Below are 24,947 nucleotides of genomic sequence, written 5' to 3' on the forward strand. Positions count from 1 at the left end.
GGATTTGGGGAGAAAGATAGTGGCATGGCAATTAGGTCCCCAAATACATGGATCAACAATTAAAAAACACACAGTTTGACTTTTAATCTTGGGAAAGGATTCCGTTCCCTGACTTCTGTAGCAATTTGCTGCGCAAAACCCTTTTTCTCAGGCCTTGCACTCAGGGAGAGAATTTGGCTCTTGAGCTATTCAAGATGTCCCAGCTTTCACTCTCTCTGCTACCCAGCAAATCATGGAAAGTAAATGCCTTCTTGTGACTTCCTCCTCCAAAGTGAACTTGGGAACTGTTGGATAGCCACATATTGCCACAGAGATGCTATGCAGACAACTCTTCAGACTCCAGTGTATCCACAGGATCAACTAAAGCTCCACAGTGAAGATGCCAGTTGTCAACTTCACTCGTCTAGCACAAAGGAACTTTATACAATAAGGGTGAAGCTTATCTGTATGGGAGGCAGCGTTTCTCGGGATCGTTCCCACCACCTTTCACTCCAAGAGCAAGACGTGTTTCTTTGACTTTGCTTTCTCAAACATAAATACATAGCAACACATGCTCCACTGCAAACACTTTTCCCCCCTCGAGAGAGGATGAGAGAACAAACACCTGACAGATATGCGTTACATTGCTTAACATACTATTGGACTACTAGATGGAGCTCAGATACTATGCTGAGGAGCATGGTAGATGAACCTATACTGAATAGAACAGTGTATGCAGTATCACAGGAATGGAGCTTCAGAAAACTTGGACCTGTCTTGCTATAGAGTTTATTTAAATATACCAAATTGCCTGGAATTATGGAAGAAAAATATCTTTCTTGTTGATATTAGTACAACCTCACAGGTTTAATAAGTGTGAGGGTAGATACATTGTTTCATTTAAAATGGCATTCTGTCATTGACAGGATTCATCTCAATAGATTGGAATGTTTCAAATCTGGCTTTCTCAAAGTTTTGTTGTTAGCAGCTTGATTCCTTCTGCTGTCTTATCTGGGTTTTGCTTTGATTTCTGTGAAGATGACACTGAATCTAAAAGTTAACACCCTTAATTTTTATAATTGTAAGTGAAGATCACTTCACTTAAGTGTTTAAGATCTACCATAAAACCAAAACAGGAGTTTTGGTGACTTTGGCCATATTTAAATAAAATAAGTGTGATTCTAAGTGCCACAGGCTTTATTCCAGGGCATGATGGAGTGCACTGAGAGTAAAACTTGTCATTTTAAAATTTCATTCTTGTGTGAATGAGGCTTTCCATTGTTTGAATATAGTTTAATTTTTCCATAGTATAGTTATGATGCTGTTATATAAATTACAGAAAACCTAAGTGATTTTATCTTTTTATTACAGTAATGAATTTATAATATGTAATAAAGAGAAACCTTAATTCAGTTCCCATTCATAAGATCTAACCAGAAAGTTGAACTGTTGGTTACAACAGGAAATGTTGGTAGCATATTACTGACTGCTACCCTGATGAGGGTTATTTTTAAAGTAAACAAAGAACAACTATGAATGGAGAAGCATAGTCAATCGTTAAAGAAATAATATGGAAGCAGAGGATCCTTTGGAATCTAGTAAGGAAGAAAGAGCCCACACAACAGAAAGGCAGTTTTCCAACAGTTAATCAAAGGATACATTTTAAAAATGCTTGCACTGGAACATTAAGAAGATAAAGAGACCCCATTTATCCAAATAATTTGTTTTGGTTTTCCTGGGATTTGACACGTGAAATTTGTCTGAAATCTCAGGAAAAGTTTGTCCTTTTATTTAAACCATAGTATGTTGTTTGGGGAGCTTCTTAAAGAAAAGAGGATAATTATGGAGGTTATAGATTAGCTCCCTGGCATTTTATATGTCATTAGCTTCGAGAATTTTCCCTAGCAAATGTGCATTTTTGGCTGATGGGATATGTAATAACGATTATTTCCATATGCTTGCTAAGCCTTTTCCAGAAATGAGTGATGTAATTAGAGACCCACATCATGTAGACATAAGAGTCTCATCAGGTTTTACATTTTGGATAAAGAACTTTTAAAGCATTTCTTTTTAACCCAGCCAACCTTAAAACTGTGCAATCCAATGCCTTTTACTTTCACACGTTCTCTGTTCTTATTACAGTGAGATTGGCCATTCTGAAAGGCAAAATCTGTGTGGCAGAGGTCAAAATATTTTTTTCACTGTCCACAGGCCACTTTGTTAATGCAAACGTTTCGCCATCACTTTGCTTAGCAGGGAGTACAATCTGAAGATAAGTCTTACTCGATGGGCCTTATATGTGAAAGAACTGTAGTCAAGCAAATGCGAACTTTCCAGCGAAACAGTAGTGAATGAAGTAATGACTAACAAGAGATTATGGTGTTGTAAATCTCATCCCTTGTTAACCCACAACCCGTTAGCCTTTTGGGATACCTTGTTCAAAGTTAGGGAGCCCACCACACTCTTTCCATCAATGTCCAGGTACTGTTCAGTACAGAATTCACATATGCTGAAAGGAGATTGCACCATGACCAGTTTCTCGAGGTCTCACAGCTGGACTATCTCCTGGACTCATAAGTAACTGCCATCAGATATATTCAAATAATGGTCAACTGGGTTTTTGTTCATAAGATTGTGTCATGGAAACTTCTGTAAGAGAGGCATGGAGGATACAGCAAGCATTTGGCCAGTCCATTTCTTAATTTTTAAAAAAATCCAAAAAAAAGAGAATCTGGAGGTTTTTTTAAAAGTAAATTTTATCATGAGGCCAAAGTGTTTCTTCATATCTTTGCAACAGGAAGCTCAGCTTGGCTTACTAAGAAAGAATGGTTAAATTGATATTGAGAGTTTACAGTACAGCTCATTTTGTGGTGTGTCTGGTATAAACATTTCCTGCAAAGTACCAGAAAGTCTGTTGAAATAATAAAATATATATAATATCTGTTTCTGCAAGGCACTGTACCTTGTTATGGCATTCAGCACGAGTAAAACAAGCTTTATAACATATGAATACAGAAGGATTATGATGGATACTAATTAGAACCACAATTTCCAAACAATCGTTTTTCTAATGAAAGACAAAAATCTGGAATCTCCCTGCATGTGTAGATATAGAAGGAGAAGAGGGTGTTTTTGAAAGTGGTTTTAATGGCAATGGAGGAAGACGAATGAGAGGGGAATGGAGGATGCTCACAGTTCCAAAAAAGAATGGTCAGAGTGCCCCCCTACACACACACTCCAAGAGCTACATTATAAACAAATTCTCTATTGTTCTGAAACATGCTCTGGAAAACTTAAATACAACTTTCCTTAATAATTTTGCCCTTTACATATGGCCAATGCTGATTTCCCACCCGCCACGTTTTGAAGTGAGCAGAAGTGAACATGGCTGTGAGTACTTCCTTCCTCTTTTGTGTACTAGCACCATCAATAACACCTCTGGGAATGGCTTGTGACTGCTGCAGCAGAACTAGGAAAAGGAGCATGGGCACATCTTTTTTTCCAGGACCCACAGAAATAGTGATGGGCAATTTTTGTAGATCTTCTTTATTTTCTCAGAAGCCACTCCAGCAAACTACTGAGCACCCTCTGAGAGGTGCTGAAAATTCTCACACCACATTGTCTACATTGAGAGTTAAAGGTATTCAGCACTTTGCAAGATTTACTCCTTTAGTTATGGAATGTGATTTCTTTAAATTAAACACCAAAGGACACTTGCTACCAGGATATAGAAATATTTAAGATCAGCCAAATTTGGGGGATTTATTGTTATGTCCCTATTCAGTTTTACATTGGGCGTATTAACATGACAAGGGTAATTTCTTAGAGGCCTGATCTGAAGCCTATAAAAATAAATAGGTATCTTTTCATATACTTCAATGGATTTTGGAATGCCTGTGAAAATTAATAATTCAGGGATTAATGCAAACGCAGATAGTTTTTTTTTTTAGTTTGGTATTCTCTTATATAACCCAGGTCCAACCCTTCTTTCTTACCCTGTCCCCCTTTCCCTTCTTGTACTGTCAGAGCATTCCTCAGATACCTCCCAAGTCACACAAGTCCTTGGGAACTTCTAGAGACATCACAATGTCTAGATAATACCCATTATGTTTTGTCTTAGTTTTCAGAAGAATGATGTTGACAATAAGATAGTCTCATACTATCTTGTGAAGCTCTAGTTTCAAAAACAGAAGTGCACTGCATGCAGATTGTTCAGTCAATCTTTTCTAAAAGTTTCCTCTTGATAGTGCCTTAACTAGTTACATCAATGAGAGAGCTGTATATGAATGTGAAAGAATGGGTTTTTCTAAATTAGAGCAAATGCATCAAAATGTTTGAAGGGTATAAAATAATTCCATAGCAATTCAGGTTAGGAGTTGTTTTTAATCTACTTTTTCTCTGCTAATATTTCTTAGTGCTGCTAAATTTTGGCCTCACTAGAGATTAGAGAAAATGATGGAGAGACTAAAGAAAACAGTTTCTGAAAAGAGAAATGGTGGCTTAATAGAACAGAAGCCAACTAAATATGAAAAAAAGTTGGTAGCCTAATAAAGAGGAAGTAGTGTTTGGTAATACATTAGTTGGCACACTTTGTCCTTGAGTAAATTTAAGGCACCATTATGGGCACTGGAAATGCCGTGAAGAAATGAAGCAGAGATCTTCTTGACTACTCATGGTCGCTTAAGATCTCATGGGACTTTTCACAAGAGTAAGAATATTAACGCCAGTGTCCTACCCATATTCTAATTAAGTTATGCCTATCTAAAACTTCCTCTAATGTTTTAAGTGGATATGGAATCCATCTTCACTACTTCCCTTAAAGAGCCACCTTCAGTTTACTCCCACGGAACCTAGTTAATTAAATTGTGCTGCATGGAATTAACCAATGGTCCCATTTATGTCAGTACTCACAAGGGGATTGCAGGAATGGGCTCTAACTTTTTACCTGATGTTTTATTGACTCCTAGAAGGTGTCAAATCCAAAATAGATGCCATCTTGCACCAGTCCAGAATCTTGAAAAGCATCTAAGAAGCAAGTTGCCTCAAGCAATACTACTTGTATAAGATTGTCAGTATTTCCCTTCAGGTAGGAGCCAAATCAAAAAGTTGATTGTGTCAACTTCTCATTGTTTAAAATAATGCAACAAAGATTTGTTATAAACTGAAAATAAAGAACCTTATGTTAGATAATTGAACAATATTATAAATTCTTTCTTCCTATAAAGTTTGGCAAGCTCCCAATAGGTGCTTCTTCTAAATGATATGCATTTTTGTACTACAGTATCATTTACATATGTAAACCATAAGTATATATTTTTTTCATTTGCCTTTATTTATAAGGATACATTTAAGGCCTATGAATGAAAGCTGTTCCTGAGTCTGTTCAACAAATTCAAGTAATCTTTCCTTCCTACTTGCATGGACTCTGGTATATTTTGGATACATATCTTGCCTTATCCAAAGTTTACAAAGAGTTTACTATAATAGTGGTAAATCCTTAGAATAAGTTTTAGCGTTTGAATGATTTCCTTCATGTTTTCCTTCTGTTGCCATCTCTAAAAAATGTCTCTTCTCCTTTCTTTGGGAAGTGCTAATTGCATGGCAGATTCTGGAGCAGCAAGAGTAGTTCTAAGAGATTTGTCTCTTCCTTCTGTGTTTTTCTTTTAAGCCTTCTCCCAAGCAAAAACTGTGGATGACTCTGTTTAGCCAAATACTCGGTAAGATTATGGTCACTAAGTGATTCATCCTGCTTGCTGTCACTTTTTATTCATGAGAAGATGAAAGAGTTGCTGTTATCCAGGGATATCCCCTCTGAGGAATATTTTTAACCTCTTTCTGAAGATATAAATACATCCAACATTTCTTCTTTAATATTTTAGTGTTAGATGGTAGATTGACAGCCCAAGAAACAAAATCGGTTTATCTACAGAACAGGTGCAGCACAGACAAGTAATTACAACTTTCCCCATTCTTAACCAGCAGTGTGTTTTCCAAATCATAGAATCATAGGACTGGAAGGCCCTCGAGAGGTTACCTAGTCCAGTCCCCTGCACTAATGGCAGGACTAAGTATTATCTAGACCATTACTGACCGGTATTTGTCTAACCTGCTCTTAAAAATCTCCAATGATGGAGATTCCACAAACTCCATAGGCAATTTATTCCAGAGCGTTAATCGCTCTGACAGGAATTTTTTTCTAATGTCCAACGTAAACCTTCCTTGCTGCAATTTAAGCCCATTGCTTCTTGTCCTATCCTCATAGGTTAAGAAGAACAATTCTTCTCCTTGTAACAACCTTTTATGTACTTGAAAACTGTTATCATATCCCCTCTCAGTCTTCTCTTTCCCAAACTAAACAAACCCAATTTTTTCAATTTTCCCTTATAGGTCATGTTTTCTAGACCTTTAATCATTTTTGTTGCTCTTCTCTAGACTTTCTCCAATTTGTCCTCATCTTTCCTGAAATGTGGCTCCCAGAACTGGACTCCATACGCTAGTTGAGGCTTAATCATCACAGAGTAGAGTGGAAGAATTACTTCTCCTGTCTTGCTTACAATATTCCTGCTAATACATCCCAGAATGATGTTCACTTTTTTTGCAACGGTCCCCTATGACACCCAGATCCCTTTTCACAGTACTCCTTCCTAGGCATTTCCCATTTTGTATGTGTGCAACTTATTGTTCCTCCCTAAGTGGAGTACTTTGCATTTGTCCTTATTGAATTTTATCGTATTTACTTCAGACCATTTCTCCAGTTTGTCCAGATCATTTTGAATTTTAATCCTACCCTCCAAAGCACTTGCAACCCCTCCCAGCTTCGTATCGTCCGCAAACTTTATAAGTGTACTCTCTATGCCATTATCTAGATCATTGATGAAGATATTGAACAGAACCAGACCCAGAACTGATCCCTGCGAGACCCCACTCATTCTGCCCTTCCAGCATGACTGTGTACCACTGATAACTACACTCTCTGGGAATGGTTTTCCAACCAGTTATGCACCCACCTTATAGTAGCTCCATCTAGGTTGCATTTCCTGAACTTGTTTATGAGAAGGTCATGCGAGACAGTATCAAAAGCTTTACTAAAATCAAGATATACCATGTCTATCACATTCCCCCATCGACAAGGCATGTTACCCTGTCAAAGAAAGCTATCAGGTTAGTTTGACACAGTTTGTTCTTGACAAATCCATGCTGACGGTTACTTATCACCTTACTATCTTCTATATGTTTGCAAATTGATTGTTCAATTATTTGCTCCATTATCCTTCCATGTACAGAAGTTAAGATGACTGGTCTATAATTCCCCAAGGTTGTCCTTATTTCCCTTTTTATAGATGGGCACTATATTTTCCCTTTTCCAGTCTTCTGGAATCTCTCCTGTCTCCCATGACTTTTCAAAGATAATCGCTAATGGCTCAGATATTTCCTCAGTCAGCTCCTTGAATATTCTGGTGACTTGAAGACATCTGGTTTGTCTGAGTAATTTTTAACTTGTTCTTTTCCTATTTTAGCCTCTGATCCTACATCGTTTTCACTGGCATTCACTATGTTAGACGTCCAATCACCACCAACCTTCTTGGTGAAAACCGAAACAAAGATATCATTAAGCACCTCTGCCATTTCCACATTTTCTGTTATTATTTCCCCCTCCACATTGAGTAACGGTCCTACCCTGTACTTGGTCTTTCTCTGACCTAAAAGAATCGCTCTAGGAGTGAGAGGGGAGTTCAGTTTCCAGAACCATATAATGGTTGACCATATTCTCTGCTGTGACTTACTCCAAGGGTTCCAGTTGTTGTGATGTGTATGTTTGTCCATCAAGAACTGGCTTCATTTATATAGGTCACTAAAACTATGTCTACACTTGGAGCTGCCTATGTGCACCACATAGCTCATGATAATCGGATCAACATGAGTCCCAATAACACCTTTCGGATTATTTTTTTCCTGCAGCTTGTGTGAGGCAGTAACATGTGATGACATTCTCTGACATGATAGGGTTCCACTGGAACCTTGACACTTCAAAGGGATGATATACCTGCCAGTGATGATATACCAGTTAATATTCAATGTAGCTCTCGCCATGCCAGGTACATGAAACAGCAATGACGTGATTAAAGGGTACAGGAGATGACAGGGAGCAATTCGCTAACCTTTTAAAATAACACCCTTCTACTGTGCCCACCACAATCACCTGGAATGGACATCACCATCTTCCATTATCCTGTTTTTATGGTTGACTACTTAGAATGGGATGCCAACTTCTTTAAGTGTCTCTAACTATAAGTAACTCTTCTCCCCCACACACCCCAAAAAGTGAGATACAAATTCACTTTTAAATGAGTACATCATGAACCCTGACCTCCAGATATATCATTACAAATATTTGTGCATTCATTTCTACAGTATGTCAGCAGCAACTCCCTTGGTGCATTTCTTTAGGAGCTGAGTGTTCCATCTGGGCAGTGGGCCTGGGGGTTGCAGCTGTCATTTAAGAAATGTGTCACCTGGCTAACAGATTTTTCAGGTTTCAGTTTTGGTTAATGTGAGTCACATATTTATTGAAGTTTCATGAGTATCAGGGCAGGCTTAAATTTCCTGTGCTGCTTTTCTACCTTGCTTTCTAAGTTAGAATCTGTGGGTCAGATCCTCAGGTGGTGTAAATTAGAATACCTTCATTGAAATTACTTACATTAATGGAGCTATGCTGATTTACCAGCTAAAAATCTGGCCCATGAAGTACAAGCTTCATCATAAGTATAGAGACTGGCTCTTTTCCATGACTGTTAAAGCTGTGTGTTAAGTTTGATCCTCTTTGATTTGATACTTTCTGTTGGAGACAAGTTAGTGATTCATTCTTGTTGTCAGGCAGGTTACTATTTAGTGGTATTGCGTAATGCTTTAGTTTAAGCTTGGGCAGGTATTCTACTGATGTAAAGTTTGTCTTGGGCATGTAACTACTTATGTCAATGTTGTCTACTTCAGTTGTAGAATCTAGAGGAGGTTTCTGACACAGAGAAAGGCAAGGACTTTTATATATCAAAAAGCCAAGTTAAATTCACTGAAAAGGGAGCAAATCTGACCCTCTCCTGGGTAGCTGAAATTCCTTATTTTATTAAATCCATGTCTGCAGTTAACTCACATTCATTCAAAATGTTTTAATATTTGAGTTAGTAGTACTCTACACTTGATGCAAAGTAATGCACATTGAAAAAATAATCCCAACTATACATATAAAATGATGGGGTATAGATTAGCTGTTGCCACTCAAGAAAGAGATCTTGGAGTCATTGTGAAAGTTCTCTGAAAGTTCTCTGAAAGTTGGAGTCATTGTGAAAGTTCTCTGAAAGTTCTCTGAAAGTTGGAGTCATTGTGAAAGTTCTCTGAAAACATCCACTCAATGTGCAGCGGCAGTCAAAAAAGCGAACAGAATGTTCAGCATCATTAAGAGAGGGATAGATAATAAGACAGAAAATATCATATTGCCTCTATATAAATCCATGGTATGCCCACATCTTGAATACTGCGTGCATATGTGGTTGCCCCATCTCAAAAAAGATATATTGGACTTGGAAAAGGTTCAGAAAAGGGCAACAAAAATGATTAGGGGTATGGAACGGCTGCCATATGAGGAGAGATTAATAAGACTGGGACTTGGAAAAGAGACAACTAAGGGGGGATATAGAGGTGTATAAAATCATGACTGGTGTGGAGAAAGTAAATAAGGGAGTGTTATTTACTCCTCCTCATAACACAAGAACTAGAGGTCATCAAATGAAATTAATAGGCAGCAAGTTTAAAACAAACAAAAGGAAGTATTTTTTCACACAATGCACAGTCAACCTGTGGAACTCCTTGCCAGAGGATGTTGTGAAGGCCAAGACTATAACAGGGTTCAAAAAAGAACTAGATAAATTCATGGAGGATAGGTTCATCAATGGCTATTAGCCAGGATGGACAGGGATGGTGTCCCTAGCCTCTGTTTGCCAGAAGCTGGGAATGGGCGAGGAGCTGGAACACTTGATGATCACCTATTCTGTTCATTCCCTCTGGGGCACCTGGTATTGGCCACTGCCGGAAGACAGGATACTGGGCTAGATGAACCTTTGGTCTGACCCAGTATGAGCCATTCTTATGTTTCTTATGTTGATTCTAACCTAAAATTACCATAGTAGAATCCAGATACTGTGAACTCTAACAGAACTATTCCATTTATGATGAAGTAAGGAGAAAGATCGCCAAATTGTTTAAATTCATTCCAGTATGTAGGCTGTGATTGTTTGTAAAGCTGCTTCCACTTACAGTGAAGTTGTGCTTTGAACTTAGCTCTAAAATGGTTCCATTCTAGTTAATTGACTGTGGTTCACCAGTTGGCCCCTGCCACATTTAAGCTGTTCCAGGATAAGGCACTGACACTGGCACCTCTGCCTCCTGAATACCACCTAAGCTTTGAATGTGAAAAGGTCTAGCGAGAACCAAAAGAACATTATTTGAAAATGAGGGGTCTCCAAATACTTGTTCAAGGGTCTGTACACTGATTAGCAGTTCATGACACAGAGGTGAAAACTCTAGGATTTTGTATGCAGTTGTGCCCCATTGCTGGAAAATGGGTATAGCATTTTCTAGTGCAGACAATGTCTAATAGCCACATGAGGCACCTTCTGTGTTTGACAGAGAAGAATCCAGGGGTGAACTCTCCCTTCTGAGCTCCCACGCTTTGTTGGTGTAAGTTTAATTTTTCTTAAAAGCATTCTGCACCCAAAATGAATTAATGGGTCTAAATTCTGTCCTGAATTGTACATCATGCGATTCCATCGAAGTCAATGATATTTCATGGGGTTGTAAGTCAGGCAGAATGTAACATTTTAACTACAAAGAAATCAACCTCTTCATGAATAAGAGCACATAGTTCAGAGTCATTTTAGTGCAAAAGAAAGATACAAAAGCAGAAATAGTAAGGAATGTGGTCACTGAGCTGGACTTGACATATAATGGATTAACCAGACTTTCCAAGTTTTGTGGCTCTAAGGAGACAGTTTTAAAAAAACCCTACCCTGGATGTGTGCAGGCTTGTTCACCTAAGTCAGTTCGTGTCTCAGTTAATTTATCTGGAAATGTTTTGCTGTTGTCAAATGGAAATAATGAGTTTCTAGGGAAAATGTGTAAAGCCTTTGGCTGTAAGGGCTACAGCTCTTCTACACCAAACAACTGCAGACTCCAATGAGAAACTTTGTTGCACCTGGCAACAAGCCCTGATTACTAGATTTAGAGTTTGATTTGGCAGAAAATGACAGAAGTTGTTGCGGAACAGAATGTACATGTAGGGATTTGGGAAAGGATAATAGTAAAGGCAGCGTCTTAAAGATAGTCAGCTTCACCACACCTTTAGTTGTCTATCTTTATATTTTAGGAAAGGGATAGAAAATAAGACAGGATATAATTCCATTATATAAATCCATGCTGTGCTCACACCTTGAATACTGTGTCCAGTTCTGGTCGCCCCATCTCAAAACAGATATAGTGGAACTGGAAAAGGTTCAGAGAAGGGCAACAGAGATGATCAAGGGTGTGGAGTGGTTTTCATATGAAGAGAGATTTAAAAGATTAGGGCTGTTCATCTTAGAAAAGAGATGACTAAAGGAGGGACATGATAGAGGTCTATAAAATTATGTGTGTGGAAAAAATGAAAAGAGAAGTGTTATTTACACTTTTACACCATACAAAAAATCGGGGTTACCCCCCAATGAAATTAATAGGCAGTAGATTTAATAAAAAGCAAGAGGAAGTACTTTTTCCACACAATGCACAGTTATCCTGTGGAGCTCATTGTCATGAGATGTTTTGATGGCCAAACGCATAATTTCATTCAAAAAAGGACTGGATAGGTTCATGGAGGACAGGTCCATCAATGGCTGTTAGCCAAGATGATCAGGGATGCAACCCCATGCTCTGGGTCAACCCTAAACCTCTGACTGCCAGAAGCCAGGAGTGGAAGAGTGGAACACTCCATAATTGCCCTGTTTTGTACAATCCCTCTGAAGCTCTGATACAGGGTGCTGTTGGAGACAGGATACTGGGCAAATTGGACCATGGTCTGACCCCCTATGGTAGCTTTTATGTTCTTAGTGACTCCACAGTATTGATAAATGAATGAGTGTATAGTCTTCTTTAATCATATTCCATCAGAACTCTAGCATAACTGTTTAGTCTGCTATTTATAAAAGTTTAGGTTGAAATCCTGGGCCCCGCAAGTCAATGATAAAACTCCCATTAGCTGCAGAGGAGCCAGGTTTCACCCCCTGCTTCCTCCCCACTCATCCCCCTGCCGCCCCATCAGTGTTCAAAATGTATTTTTATAAATAAAAAACATGTAATAGAAAGCATGAGTAGAGGTTAAAGAGAACTGAAAGCTGTGCAAGCAGTTGCTTATTTCTCATACCAAGTATTGATATTCAGGATATATTCCTTCAAACTCTGATCTGCAAAACAAGTCTGAAATGTACATGATCCTATTGATTATGAGAATCCTTTGCTCTGCAAATTTTTCCCTGTTCAGATTTGCTCCTTTGTTAGGCTTAGCACAATTATTGTTGTTCACGCAAGCAAATATTGTCTATCAGATTTTTGAATAATAGCATTTTATTCCAGGTATTTCGTGTATTTGTTTGAATTTTGTATTTTTGATTATTCTAAATGTGTAAATTTGCTTTCATATTTATAGGCCAAAGTCTCCCTTCCTTACTCTGGCATAGCTCAATTCCATGGCTGTTTGATGGCCTACATAAAATACAATAGTGGTCTGAATCTACTTCCTGGTGGACAAGGTATCCATATTGCAAAAACCTCATTCATAGTTGGCACTCTTCTTGGCAGTCTTAACAGAGAGTCCAAGAACTGATTGAGCATGGAGACTTCTGGAAGTGGCCCCTCTAGGTCAAGGATAAGGAATATTGGCAGGTGTGAAGGGGAACACTCACTGCCAGTGCTGCTTAGTGGTCAGGCAGGTGTGTGGCAGGTTGACTTCCTCCCAGGCATTCCCCTTTTCCACTGTGGCTCCACCCTGCAGTGATCCGTCCTTTCAGTGACTCAGCCATTCAGCCAGGTCACATTTTCAGTCCACCCCTTTCGGGGTGTATAAAAAAAGAGTCCAATAATGGGTAGGTCTTCAGGACCAAATGAAGGATTCAGGGTTTCCCCCTTGGCTCAGGGTCTTGTGGTTCAGAACTTTCTATCTTCAGGGTCTTCCCCCAACTAAGTTCCCCATCGAGGGGTAGATTCCTGCAATTATCCCTCTTTAGGGTGTGGTCAGGGAGCCCAGGCCCACATCCTCCACCAGGCTCCAAATTAGAGCCCAATGATAGGCAGTTAAGTCCTGCACCATGGGGTGTTGTGCAGCTCTTTCTCTGGATCATTTCCTACTAGTCCCCTCTCTTCCCATAGGGTAAAGTAAAGGATTGAACATAAAGATAAAGTTCCTGACCCTCAGAGAATCATTGGTCTTTTTGCAGGCTTGGTTAGGCCACCATAGCCAGGCCTCAGGCAGCAAGAGTTCCTGTGGAATTCCTTCCCAGGAGCTGAGAGTGCAAGTCAGCTCACTTGCACTGTCTGCCTGCTAGTGAGCTACTTTGCTTCCCTCTTTAATCTCCTCCTCCAGTAGGGTTGCCAACTTTCTGATTGCCGCTGCCCCATGCTTTCCCCAAGGCCACGCCCCTTCTCCAAGGCCCCGGCCCCACTCACTCCATCCCCCCTCCCTTCCTCCCTCCCTCACTCTCCCCACCCTCGTTCACTCGCTCATTTTCACCGGGCTGGGGCAAGGGGTTGGGGTGTGGAAGGGAGTCAGGGCTCCGGCTGGGGGTGCAGGCTCTGGGGTGGGGCTGAGGATGAGGGGTGTGGGATGCAGGAGAGGGGGCTCCAGGCTGGGGGGAGGGGGATGGGGCCAAGGGGTTTGGAATGCAGGAGGGGATGCGGGGTGCAGGCTCCTAGAGGGAGTTAGGATGCAGGAAGGGGCTCAGGGCTGGGGCAGGGGGTTGGGATGTGGGCTTCAGGTGGCACTTACCTCAGGCTGCTCCTGGAAGCAGCCGATATGTCTCTGTGGCCCCTAGACAGAGGTGCGGACAGGTGGCTCTGCACACTGTCCACGCCCTCAGGCCCTGCCTCTGCAGCTCTCATTGGCCGCGGTTCCTGGCTAATGGGAGCTGCGGAGCCAGTGCTCAGGGTGAGGGCAGCAGATGGAGCCTCCCGGCTACCCCTGCACCTAGGGGCCGCAGGGACATGCTGGCCACTTCCGGGAGCCATGCATAGCTAGGGCAGGCAGGGAGCCTGGCTGCCTTAGCCCCACTGCGCCACTGACTGGACTTTTAACAGTCCAGTCAGCGGTGCTGACTGGAGCCACCAGGGTCCCTTTTTGACCAGGCATTCCTGTCGAAAACCGGATGCCTGACAATCCTATCCTCCAACATCTGCAGGCTTTGCAGGTGCAGCAAGATGGGGCCACCTGAGCCCAGAGAAGCTCTTAATTCCTTCCTCTCCAGTGTGGGGTTTGTATTCCCCATCACAGCAGGTCAGTGTCGTGGAGTTTGCACTGTTGCTGCCCATGTAATACTTGGTTTGGAAAAATATACTGTGCTACCATAGAAGACTCCAGACTCCAAGGCCGCCACGCAGATACTTTTCACCAGCATTAAATTCACTTAAAAATAAAAGATTGTAACAAACATTGAGAAGAATATTAAGTTTATGTTATTACTTTCAGATTAGAGGTCATCCTTGAAATTTACTAGTTTTACTTCAGATGAATGGATATTACCTCAATATATGTAATATTATCTAATTTTCCACATATCTACTCCTGAAGCAAAAGCTAGAATATTGCAGCTACTGAGGTAAAGATATGGAATCTATGGAAAAGGAATTTATTAATCTAACATAACTGGTGAGTTTTTAAGGATGACTTCTGTATCTATTTAGAAACCAATGAAATGTTCCACAGAGAGTTAATAGATAGCATGTTCTCTGTGTTCAGAACATACATCATAGGACCATCTGTGTTATTAAGTCCAGTCCCCTGGTATTTCAGGCAACCCTGTCCTATAAAACCCCATTCATAAATTTATCAAGCTTTATTTTAAAACTAGCTAGGTTGTTTCCTGTTGGAAGGCTGTTGAACTCTTTTCATTAGGTACCTAATTTCAAAGATATTGAGTCACTTACTCATCAAAGCCTGGTGAAAAATCTTTGGAACTCAATTTATTAATTGACCTCTTTCTTCTTTGACAGGTTAGTGAAGGATGCTCCATGGGATGAGGTCCCTCTTGCTCACTCTTTGGTTGCTTTTGCCACTGCTTATGACTTCTTACACAACTACCTTAGCAAGACTGAACAGGAAAGATTTCTTGAAGTGATTGCCAATGCCTCAGGATATATGTATGAAACATCATACAGGCGTGGATGGGGTTTCCAGTACCTACATAACCATCAGCCTACCAACTGCATGGCCCTGCTGGCAGGAAGCCTGGTTCTGATGAATCAAGGTATGCACCAATCAATAGGGACATTCTTTTTAAAGTGTGTCAGTCATGTTTATACATTATGAATAAAGGCTCAGGAACTGATACAAGTATGTATTCTATGTTGTACGTGTTAGCACTCAACCTCGAATTCAGCCATGTGTAAAGATGTGCAAGTGTATATATCCGCTAAAGCACAGCTATATTCAGCATCTCTTTTTTATTGTTGATTACACGTATAACTCTGCTGGTTGTCATATTATATATATAATCAGTTACACAAGGTATAAATTGTACAGACTGTTGTAAAGGTGAAGATCAATAATTGTCATATCAACACTTGTAGGTATTAAACAATTGTACATAATGTGACCACCCCAAGCATCTAAGTGTAGGCTCTTCAAGTCTTTCTAAGGCAGACCAAGTGCATAGCCTAGAAACTCCTTGGGGTGGGAGCCATCTTTTTGTTAAGCGCTTGTACTGTGCCTGCAACTGATCACTGATTAGGGTACCTTACCCTCCCTACAATAGTAAATAGCAATAGTAATATACCTAAGGCGTTTTTCCAGACATATGGAGTCTGGAAGTTGGCTTTTTCTAGGTAGGATCCCTAAATGTTCACCCGTTCCTCATAATCTAATCTTTCCCCTTTTGGGTAGCTGAGAGTGGTCCCCGCTTTCTCTGAGAGTAAAGAGCAGAAACTATGGTTTGCATCCAACAAGGTTGGCATCATGAATCTATCAGAATTTGCAGTTTGGGTTGAACACTTGTTGTGAGCCTGTGGCTACCTTAATCTACTTTTAGCAACTTCCAATTCTTTTAGGAATTGGTAACATGAAACAAATATTACTTTTGAGTTAAAATTAGCAGAATAAATCTGTCCTTGATAGTGACTAAAATCAGCATTCAGGGAGAATTTTGATTTCTATAGTTTATATCTGTAAATTTCCAAAAAGTAAAAAATAAATTGTATTATAATATTGCAGCATAGTTTTAGATTGTCTTTCCAGCAGTACAATGCTGTTTAAAAATGTATTTCTCTTTTAGCATATGATAGAGCAAACAAATAGGTGAGGTAAAACATATAATTATATATAACTAATTTATTTTAATATTATGACTTTACACAATATGAATAACATACCAGATGTAAGGAGTACTACAGTCACATCTAGAGGCCTCAATTAAGATCAAGATCCCATTGTGCTAGGCATTGTACAAACACCTTGTGTTGAGCCCTGCTCCAGTTTACAGTCCTAATAGACAAAATAGACAAAGGAAGCATTATTATCTCCATTGTATAGACAGGAGGGATTGCCGCACAGAGAGATTAAGTGGCTTGCCCAAGGTCACACTTGATGATTGCGGCAGAGCTGATAATTGAGCCCAGTTCCAGGTGCAGTCTAAGTAGTCAGTAAATTATGATCTTCTGAATTAAAATAAGAACTCAGGTTGTTTTGAAAAATATTTGGATAATCAATAGGCTGGTACATAATGTTCTCTAAAGGAAAACGCTAATTAATACCATTTTCACATTCGGCTAGAGATGGTAGTAAATAGGCTACTTGTTCCTTATTACACATTGATGTGTAATAGATTGGTGGGATGGAATAGCTGTAAACCAAGTAATAGCTACCTACGGTATGTTTCAGGATGATAAATGTACTGCCACTGCTAAACCATGAGACAATAATTCTCCCTAGTGTGATATTTTAGATCAACAGTAAGGGTACACAATAGAATTGCTAAAGTATTAACAACCAAAATATTTATTGTGGCTTTTATGTCACGGCCCATAGTAAGGGTGGTGTTCATCACTATAATGGAGGCATTATGTGTGTTAGGGTGGCACAATGTCTCTAAGATCATTGAAGGGAGTTCTCACAGAGCAGTCACTAATGTACCTTTTAGCATGGTATAGTATGTGCCAGCTGCCTGCATCAGCTGATCTCTGCGCCACGTCCACATACCTTGCTCTGCTGCTGCCACTACTAGTCTCTCAATATTTGTGCCTGGGTGCACATTTTGGCTAGCTGACGGGCAGATGGCACTGTGTGGGGGCTTCCTTCAATTTCTCCCCACTTGTTGAACAAGCCAAAAGGGACCAGAATGGTAAGACCTCTGATAATCTTTTCTTCAGAAGAAATTTTGTACATGTTTAGATAGTACAGTATTCTAAAAATGTACATAGTATGGACCCTCTTTTACTATGTAATATTTAATTGCACTTTAAGTTTAAACTTCTTGATTCAATATTCTTATTGTTAATTGTCATTTGTATCTATTAAGCACCCACCCATCAGTGTGTGCGTTTTGTGAATGTTTCACTTGTGGCAACCATATTGCTAAAAAATAAATGACTTGGATAATTCCATTATTGGAGCCCTCTGGTGGAGATCATGGATTTGTTTGCATTTTGTTTTAATTTCAAATGCATGATCCCATGTGGCAAGAGATGATTCTCACTATGTGAGTGTATTGAGCATAATAGGGACATCTTTCTTTGAAAGTACAAGGTGTGCTTCCTTTATTTGTGGTCCCTGGTTAATAACAATTAGGTGTTGGCAGATTTTCTTCACTAAGTTAAGCTTGAACTCCTTTGTTCATCGGAAATTAAAATCCGCATGCAATCAGTTTTCTTCTCACCCTACAACTGCAAGGAGATGGCAGGCTTAGGTCATATTTTAGGACTTCAGAGGTCATACTTTGGAGCACCCCTGTTTTAAAAAAATCATATCCTGGAGGCATAGTATGTTATGAAGTTGTCAGCTTTATCCACATCTTCCTCTTTCAGGCTATCTTCAGGAAGCATACTTGTGGACTAAGCAAGTGCTGTCAATCATGGAAAAGTCTATAGTCCTGCTGCGAGAAGTTACAGATGGATCCCTCTATGAAGGAGTGGCTTATGGCAGCTACACCACCAGATCTCTCTTTCAGTATATGTTTCTTGTCCAAAGGCATTTTGACATCAACCACTTCAATCACCCGTGGCTTAAAGAGCACTTTGCATTTATGTATAGAACTGTCCTGCCAGGTAGGTAGCTTGGATTGATGAAGGGGACATCTGCTAATTTCTAAATCAATTACAAGTTTCACAGTTAAAGTAAAAAGAAAAGGAGTACTTGTGGCACCTTAGAGACTAACAAATTTATTTGAGCATAAGCTTTCGTGAGCTACAGCTCACTTCATCGGAACAGTTAAAAGTACAATTCTGTATAGCTCAAATAGTGCAGCATTCTGCATGTTTTTATATACCTGCATGAAAATGACACTATTGTTGTCTATTAAGTGCTGGCCCTTAGAATTGGTCAAAAAATAAGAAAATGTTTTTACGAAAAAGTTTAACATTTCAAAGTTGCTTCTGTCTTTGATATGGATTCATTTTCTGTTTTGTTTTTTTGCGTGTGTGAATTTTGTCTTGATATTTTTTCTTGGAATTCTGTCAGAATCATTTTCAAAATTGTTACTGAAATTTTTCTCTTACCAAAAATCATCGCAGTGAAAACAGAGGGTTTTTTGGAATGGAAAAAATTGATAGTTTGCATAAAAATACTGATAAAAATGTTGTAGGCATTTTCACAAAAATTTAAAGGTTTCATAACATCAGTTTTCCCCAAGAAGTTTCATTTAAAGAAAAAGCAATTTTGATTAAAATATTTTTCATGTGAAAAATATTAACTAGCTCTATTGGTAGGGTTCTCAGTGCAGTCCAAGGAGACATGGGCCAAATTGTTCCAATGTGAGTGCCTAAGATTATACAGAAAAATAACTATTTAGGCACCAGTGAAGGGCCTGCATTTCAGCTTGTGTCATTGTGGCATAGAACTACTATCGGAGTTAGGTAGTGGAAAGGAAAGCTACCCGTGCTGGCTGAAATTTTGGAAAGGTTAAATGAGGAGAGATGTCCCTCAGATACATGAAAGAGAAGTTTATTTTTCTGTGGGAAAGTATCAGGAGAAGAAAATTATTAGGACTGATGGGCAAAAGAGTAACTATCTTCTGTATCTCTATTAAATCATACATTATTTGCTTCCTATGCTCTATCAAGTTCTTTGTTTTCTGTTCAGTGTATATATTATCTGGTATACATAGTATGACCATGGGTTTCTGTCTTTAAGGTATTCCATGTATTCTAGTGATAAATTGTATTGCTATTTAACATCCAAAATACGGGACTTATAATATCCTTTGAGTAGGTCATGTCTTCTTCTGTTTCATACAGCACAGTGGGCAATGACTACGTTCAATAAATAATAAGTAATAGTTACTAGCTTTTAATTTAGTAGATATCAAAGAGCTTTGCAAAGGAAGGTCAGTAGCATTATTCCCATTTTAGTGAGGAACAGAGATGCAAAGCGACATGGGAAGAAGGATAAAGGAGTTTGAGGTGCAAGTGGTGTTCTCATCCATCTTCCCCGTGGAAGGAAAAGGCCCAGGTAGAGACCGTCGAATCGTGGAAGTCAAAGAATGGCTACGCAGGTGGTGTCGGAGAGAAGGCTTTGGATTCTTTGACCATGGGATGGTGTTCCAAGAAGGAGGAGTGCTAGGCAGAGACGGGCTCCACCGAACGAAGAGAGGGAAGAGCATCTTCGGAAGCAGGCTGGCTAACCTAGTGAGGAGGGCTTTAAACTAGGTTCACCGGGGGAAGGAGACCAAAGCCCTGAGGTAAGTGGGGAAGTGGGATACCGGGAGGAAGCACGAGCAGGAGCACGCGAGAGGGGAGGGCTCCTGCCTCATACTGAGAAAGAGGGACGATCAGCGAGTTATCTCAAGTGCCTATACACAAATGCAAGAAGCCTGGGAAACAAGCAGGGAGAACTGGAAGTCCTGGCACAGTCAAGGAATTATGATGTGATTGGAATAACAGAGACTTGGTGGGATAACTCACAGGACTGGAGTACTGTCATGAATGGATATAAACTGTTCAGGAAGGACAGGCAGGGCAGAAAAGGTGGGGGAGTTGCATTGTATGTAAGGGAGCAGTATGACTGCTCAGAGCTCAAGTATGAAACTGCAGAAAAACCTGAGAGTCTCTGGATTAAGTTTAGAAGTGTGAGCAACAAGGGTGATGTCGTGGTGGGAGTCTGCTATAGACCACCAGACCAGGGGGATGAGGTGGATGAGGCTTTCTTCCAGCAACTCACGGAAGTTACTAGATCGCAGGCCCTGGTTCTCATGGGAGACTTCAATCACCCTGATATCTGCTGGGAGAGCAATACAGCGGTGCACAGACAATCCAGGAAGTTTTTGGAAAGTGTAGGGGACAATTTCCTGGTGCAAGTGCTGGAGGAACCAACTAGGGGCAGAGCTCTTCTTGACCTGCTGCTCACAAACCAGGAAGAATTAGTAGGGGAAGCAAAAGTGGATGGGAACCTGGGAGGCAGTGACCATGAGATGGTCGAGTTCAGGATTCTGACACAGGGAAGAAAGGAGAGCAGCAGAATACAGACCCTGGACTTCAGAAAAGCAGACTTTGACTCCGTCAGGGAACTGATGGGCAGGATCTCCTGGGAGAATAACATGAGGGGGAAAGGAGTCCAGGAGAGCTGGCTGTATTTTAAAGAATCCTTATTGAGGTTACAGGAACAAACCATCCCGATGTGTAGAAAGAATAGTAAATATGGCAGGCGACGAGCTTGGCTTAACAGTGAAATCCTTGCTGATCTTAAACACAAAAAAAGAAGCTTACAAGAAGTGGAAGATTGGACAAATGACCAGGGAAGAGTATAAAAATATTGCTCGGGCACGCAGGAGTGAAATCAGGAAGGCCAAATCACACCTGGAGTTGCAGCTAGCAAGAGATGTTAAGAGTAACAAGAAGGGTTTCTTCAGGTATGTTAGCAACAAGAAGAAAGTCGAGGAAAGTGTGGGCCCCTTACTGAATGATGCAGGCAACCTAGTGACAGAGGATGTGGAAAAAGCTAATGTACTCAATGCTTTTTTTGCCTCTGTCTTCACAAACAAGGTCAGCTCCCAGACTACTGCGCTGGGCAGCACAGCATGGGGAGGAGGTGACCAGCCCTCTGTGGAGAAAGAAGTGGTTCGGGACTATTTAGAAAAGCTGGACGAGGACAAGTCCATGGGGCCGGATGCGTTGCATCCGAGAGTGCTAAAGGAGTTGGCGGATGTGATTGCAGAGCCATTGGCCATTATCTTTGAAAACTCATGGCGATTGGGGGAAGTCCCGGACGACTGGAAAAAGGCTAATGTAGTGCCCATCTTTAAAAAAGGGAAGAAGGAGAATCCTGGGAACTACAGGCCAGTCAGCCTCACCTAAGTCCCTGGAAAAATCATGGAGCAGGTCCTCAAGGAATCAATTCTGAAGCACTTAGAGGAGAGGAAATTGATCCGGAACAGTCAGCATGGATTTACCAAGGGCAAGTCATGCCTGACTAATCTAATTGCCTTCTGTGACGAGATAACTGGCTCTGTGGATGAGTGGAAAGCAGTGGACGTGTTGTTCCTTGACTTTAGCAAAGCTTTTGACACTGTCTCCCACAGTATTCTTGCCAGCAAGTTAAAGAAGTATGGGCTGGATGAATGGACTATAAGGTGGATAGAAAGTTGGCTAGATTGTCAGGCTCAACGGGTAGTGATCAATGGCTCCATGTCTAGTTGGCAGCCGGTATCAAGTGGAGTGCCCCAAGGGTTGGTCCTGGGGCCAGTTTTGTTCAATATCTTCATAAATGATCTGGAGGATGGTGTGGATTGCACTCTCAGCAAGTTTGCAGATGACACTAAACTGGGAGGAGAGGTAGATACGCGGGAGGGTAGGGATAGGATACAGAGGGACCTAGACAAATTAGAGGATTGGGCCAAAAGAAATCTGATGAGGTTCAACGAGGACAAGTGCAGAGTCCTGCACTTAGGATGGAAGAATCCCATGCATCACTACAGACTAGGGACCGAATGGCTCGGCAGCAATTCTGCAGAAAAGGACCTAGGGGTTACAGTGGACGAGAAGCTGGATATGAGTCAGCAGTGTGCCCTTGTTGCCAAGAAGGCCAATGGCATTTTGGGATGTATAACTAGAGGCATAGCCAGCAGATCGAGGAACGTGATCGTTCCCCTCTATTCGACATTGGTGAGGCCTTATCTGGAGTACGCTGTCCAGTTTTGGGCCCCACACTACAAGAAGGATGTGGAAAAATTGGAGAGAGTCCAGCGGAGGGCAACAAAAATGATTAGGGGACTGGAACACATGACTTATGAGGAGAGGCTGAGGGACCTGGGAGAGAAGAGTGAGGGGGGATTTGATAGCTGCTTTCAACTACCTGAAAGGGGGTTCCAAAGAGGATGGATCTAGACTGTTCTCTGTGGTAGCAGATGACAGAACAAGGAGTAATGGTCTCAAGTTGCAGTGGGGGAGGTTTAGGTTGGATATTAGGAAAAACTTTTTCACTAGGAGTGTGGTGAAACACTGGAATGTGTTACCTAGGGAGGTGGTAGAATCTCCTTCCTTAGAAGTTTTTAAGGTCAGGCTTGACAAAGCCTTGGCTGGGATGATTTAGTTGGGGATTGGTCCTGCTTTGAGCAGGGGATTGGACTATATGACCTCCTGAGGTCCCTTCCAACCCTGATATTCTATGATTCTATGCCCAAGGTCACCCCATAAATTAGTGGCAGAGCTGGGAGTGGAACCCAGGTCTCCTGAGTCTCAATCCGCTCTGTGCACTAGGCCATGCTACCTCCTCTTTTAGTTACTGTTAATTTCTGTGTTTACTGCTGTATGAAATGGAGGAGACAGGGTCCCTTCCCTAAGGAGTTTCCAATCTAAAAGACATATATTCTTGGTGACGCAGAGGAAGGCTCTATCTTCGACTATAGCAATGAGTTGTTGTATTTTGATAGGTATGTGACAGCATCATTCACATAGGTGCAATAACATTGGGAGGTTTCATGAAGAGCGTTTTAAGGGATTTAAATGGGGAGAGTTGGAGCCCTGCAAACTGCAAAAGGAAGACGTTGCAGAAATAAGGTGCTGCGGGGGTGGGGGTGGGGGAGCATGAGGGCAAGAATGGGAGAAGGATACAAAAGTAGGGGTGAAATGAATATCTTGGATAGAGCAAAATGAGAGAGGATTAAGAGCACAGACTTAGGTAGGCACAGAGTTGCACAGAGAATGAGATGCTCGAGTTTAACATGGAAGGTGAGTGGAAGCCAGCAGAAGAATTAAATGAGAATGGAATTACAGTAATGAAATTGAGACAGAACTAAGGAATGGACATGCATTTTAGCTACATGGGTGGAAAGGAAGGGTCATCTATTTTAGATGTTCTGGGAACGGACAAGTCATGACATTTAAACAACTTGGATATGAGGAGACATAAGATGAAGTACTTGTGAAGTATTTTTCAAAGCAGCTATTGGAGTGTGAACTGAGGAAAGATTTAAAAGGGGGAAATGGGAAATATAGTAATGTGGGGAGAACATGAAAAGTTTGAGGTTTGCCTCAGACTGGATAAGTAGTCCAAAATTCTGTTCCTGCTCTGAACTGTTTCTGAGTAATTGTAACTTCTTGAGTTAGCAAAATTAGGCTGGAAATCTTATAAGAGGCAGCACAGTTCCAAACTTTCTTGTACTTTCTCCTCTGATCAGGCTGCAAACCATACTTTTGTTTTGAAGTCCCAGCTGGAATCAAAGTGCAGAGATGTAAATATGAAAATTAATGGTAAAAAATGTAACCAAACTTTGTCAACCTTCAGAAAAGATTTTTGTTCCAGTTGGGCTCTTTACATTGGTTCTTTCTGTGTCCACATCAGTTCAGCCTGCCATAGAATACAAGTTTAACCTCAAACTATGGGTGAAAGTACAAAATCCTAACTTGGATGGATTTTAGGGGCCAGTTCTCTGCAGTCATAAATGGGCATAGTTCTGATACAGTCGGTGGAGCTTTGCTGATTTACATCAGCTAAAGATTTGGCCGTGTATTCTGAACACCACCCAGAAGGCGAGAATACCTTTCACATAGCAGTACACACCCACATTAGAAGAATGGGTCGCATGGATGCCACATGATACCTGAGGCATCTGCTTCAGAAAGATACTTAAACAACAAAGCACGCTTGTTTTAGTTTTTTCAGGGCATAGGTTTCATTTTACCTTGAGGAGCCTCTGTGAGCTGTAGTTACTTTAAAGGGCATGGATTGACATAAAAAAAAGAAAATCTTTAAACTGAATACTATCCTTTGTGAGAGATTAAATTGCTAACATAGCTCCTATTTTTAAGAAAGGAAAAAAAAGTGATCGGATAATTACAGGCCTGTTAGTTTGACATCTGTAGTATGCAAGGTCTTGGAAAAAATCTTGAAGGAGAAAGTAGTTAAGGACATTGAAGTCAATGGTAAATGGGACAAAATACAACATGGTTTTACAAAAGGTAGATCGTGCCAAACCAACCTGATCTCCTTCTTTGAGAAAGTAACAGATTTTTTAGACAAAGGAAACGCAGTGGAT

The 24,947-nt window shown here is 40.7% G+C and overlaps 1 protein-coding gene across 3 annotated transcripts in view; it reads left to right on the forward strand.

Annotated features, from left to right (window-relative positions):
- The window catches only part of LOC141984847 (dermatan-sulfate epimerase-like), a 308,715-nt gene that overhangs the window by 275,087 nt on the left and 8,681 nt on the right, over positions 1-24,947 (forward strand). For 2 of the 3 annotated variants that reach the window (XM_074948285.1, XM_074948282.1), the window contains 2 exons: positions 15,262-15,515; positions 18,286-18,525. In XM_074948285.1, the coding sequence (XP_074804386.1) occupies positions 15,262-15,515; positions 18,286-18,525 (494 nt within the window). Of the gene's footprint in view, positions 1-4,827; positions 5,066-15,261; positions 15,516-18,285; positions 18,526-24,947 lie in introns of those variants that run through there. The other variant, XM_074948283.1, reaches the window with a different exon arrangement.

The sequence above is a fragment of the Natator depressus genome, chromosome 3, assembly GCF_965152275.1.
Source record: "Natator depressus isolate rNatDep1 chromosome 3, rNatDep2.hap1, whole genome shotgun sequence".
NCBI classification, from domain to species: Eukaryota; Metazoa; Chordata; order Testudines; family Cheloniidae; genus Natator; species Natator depressus.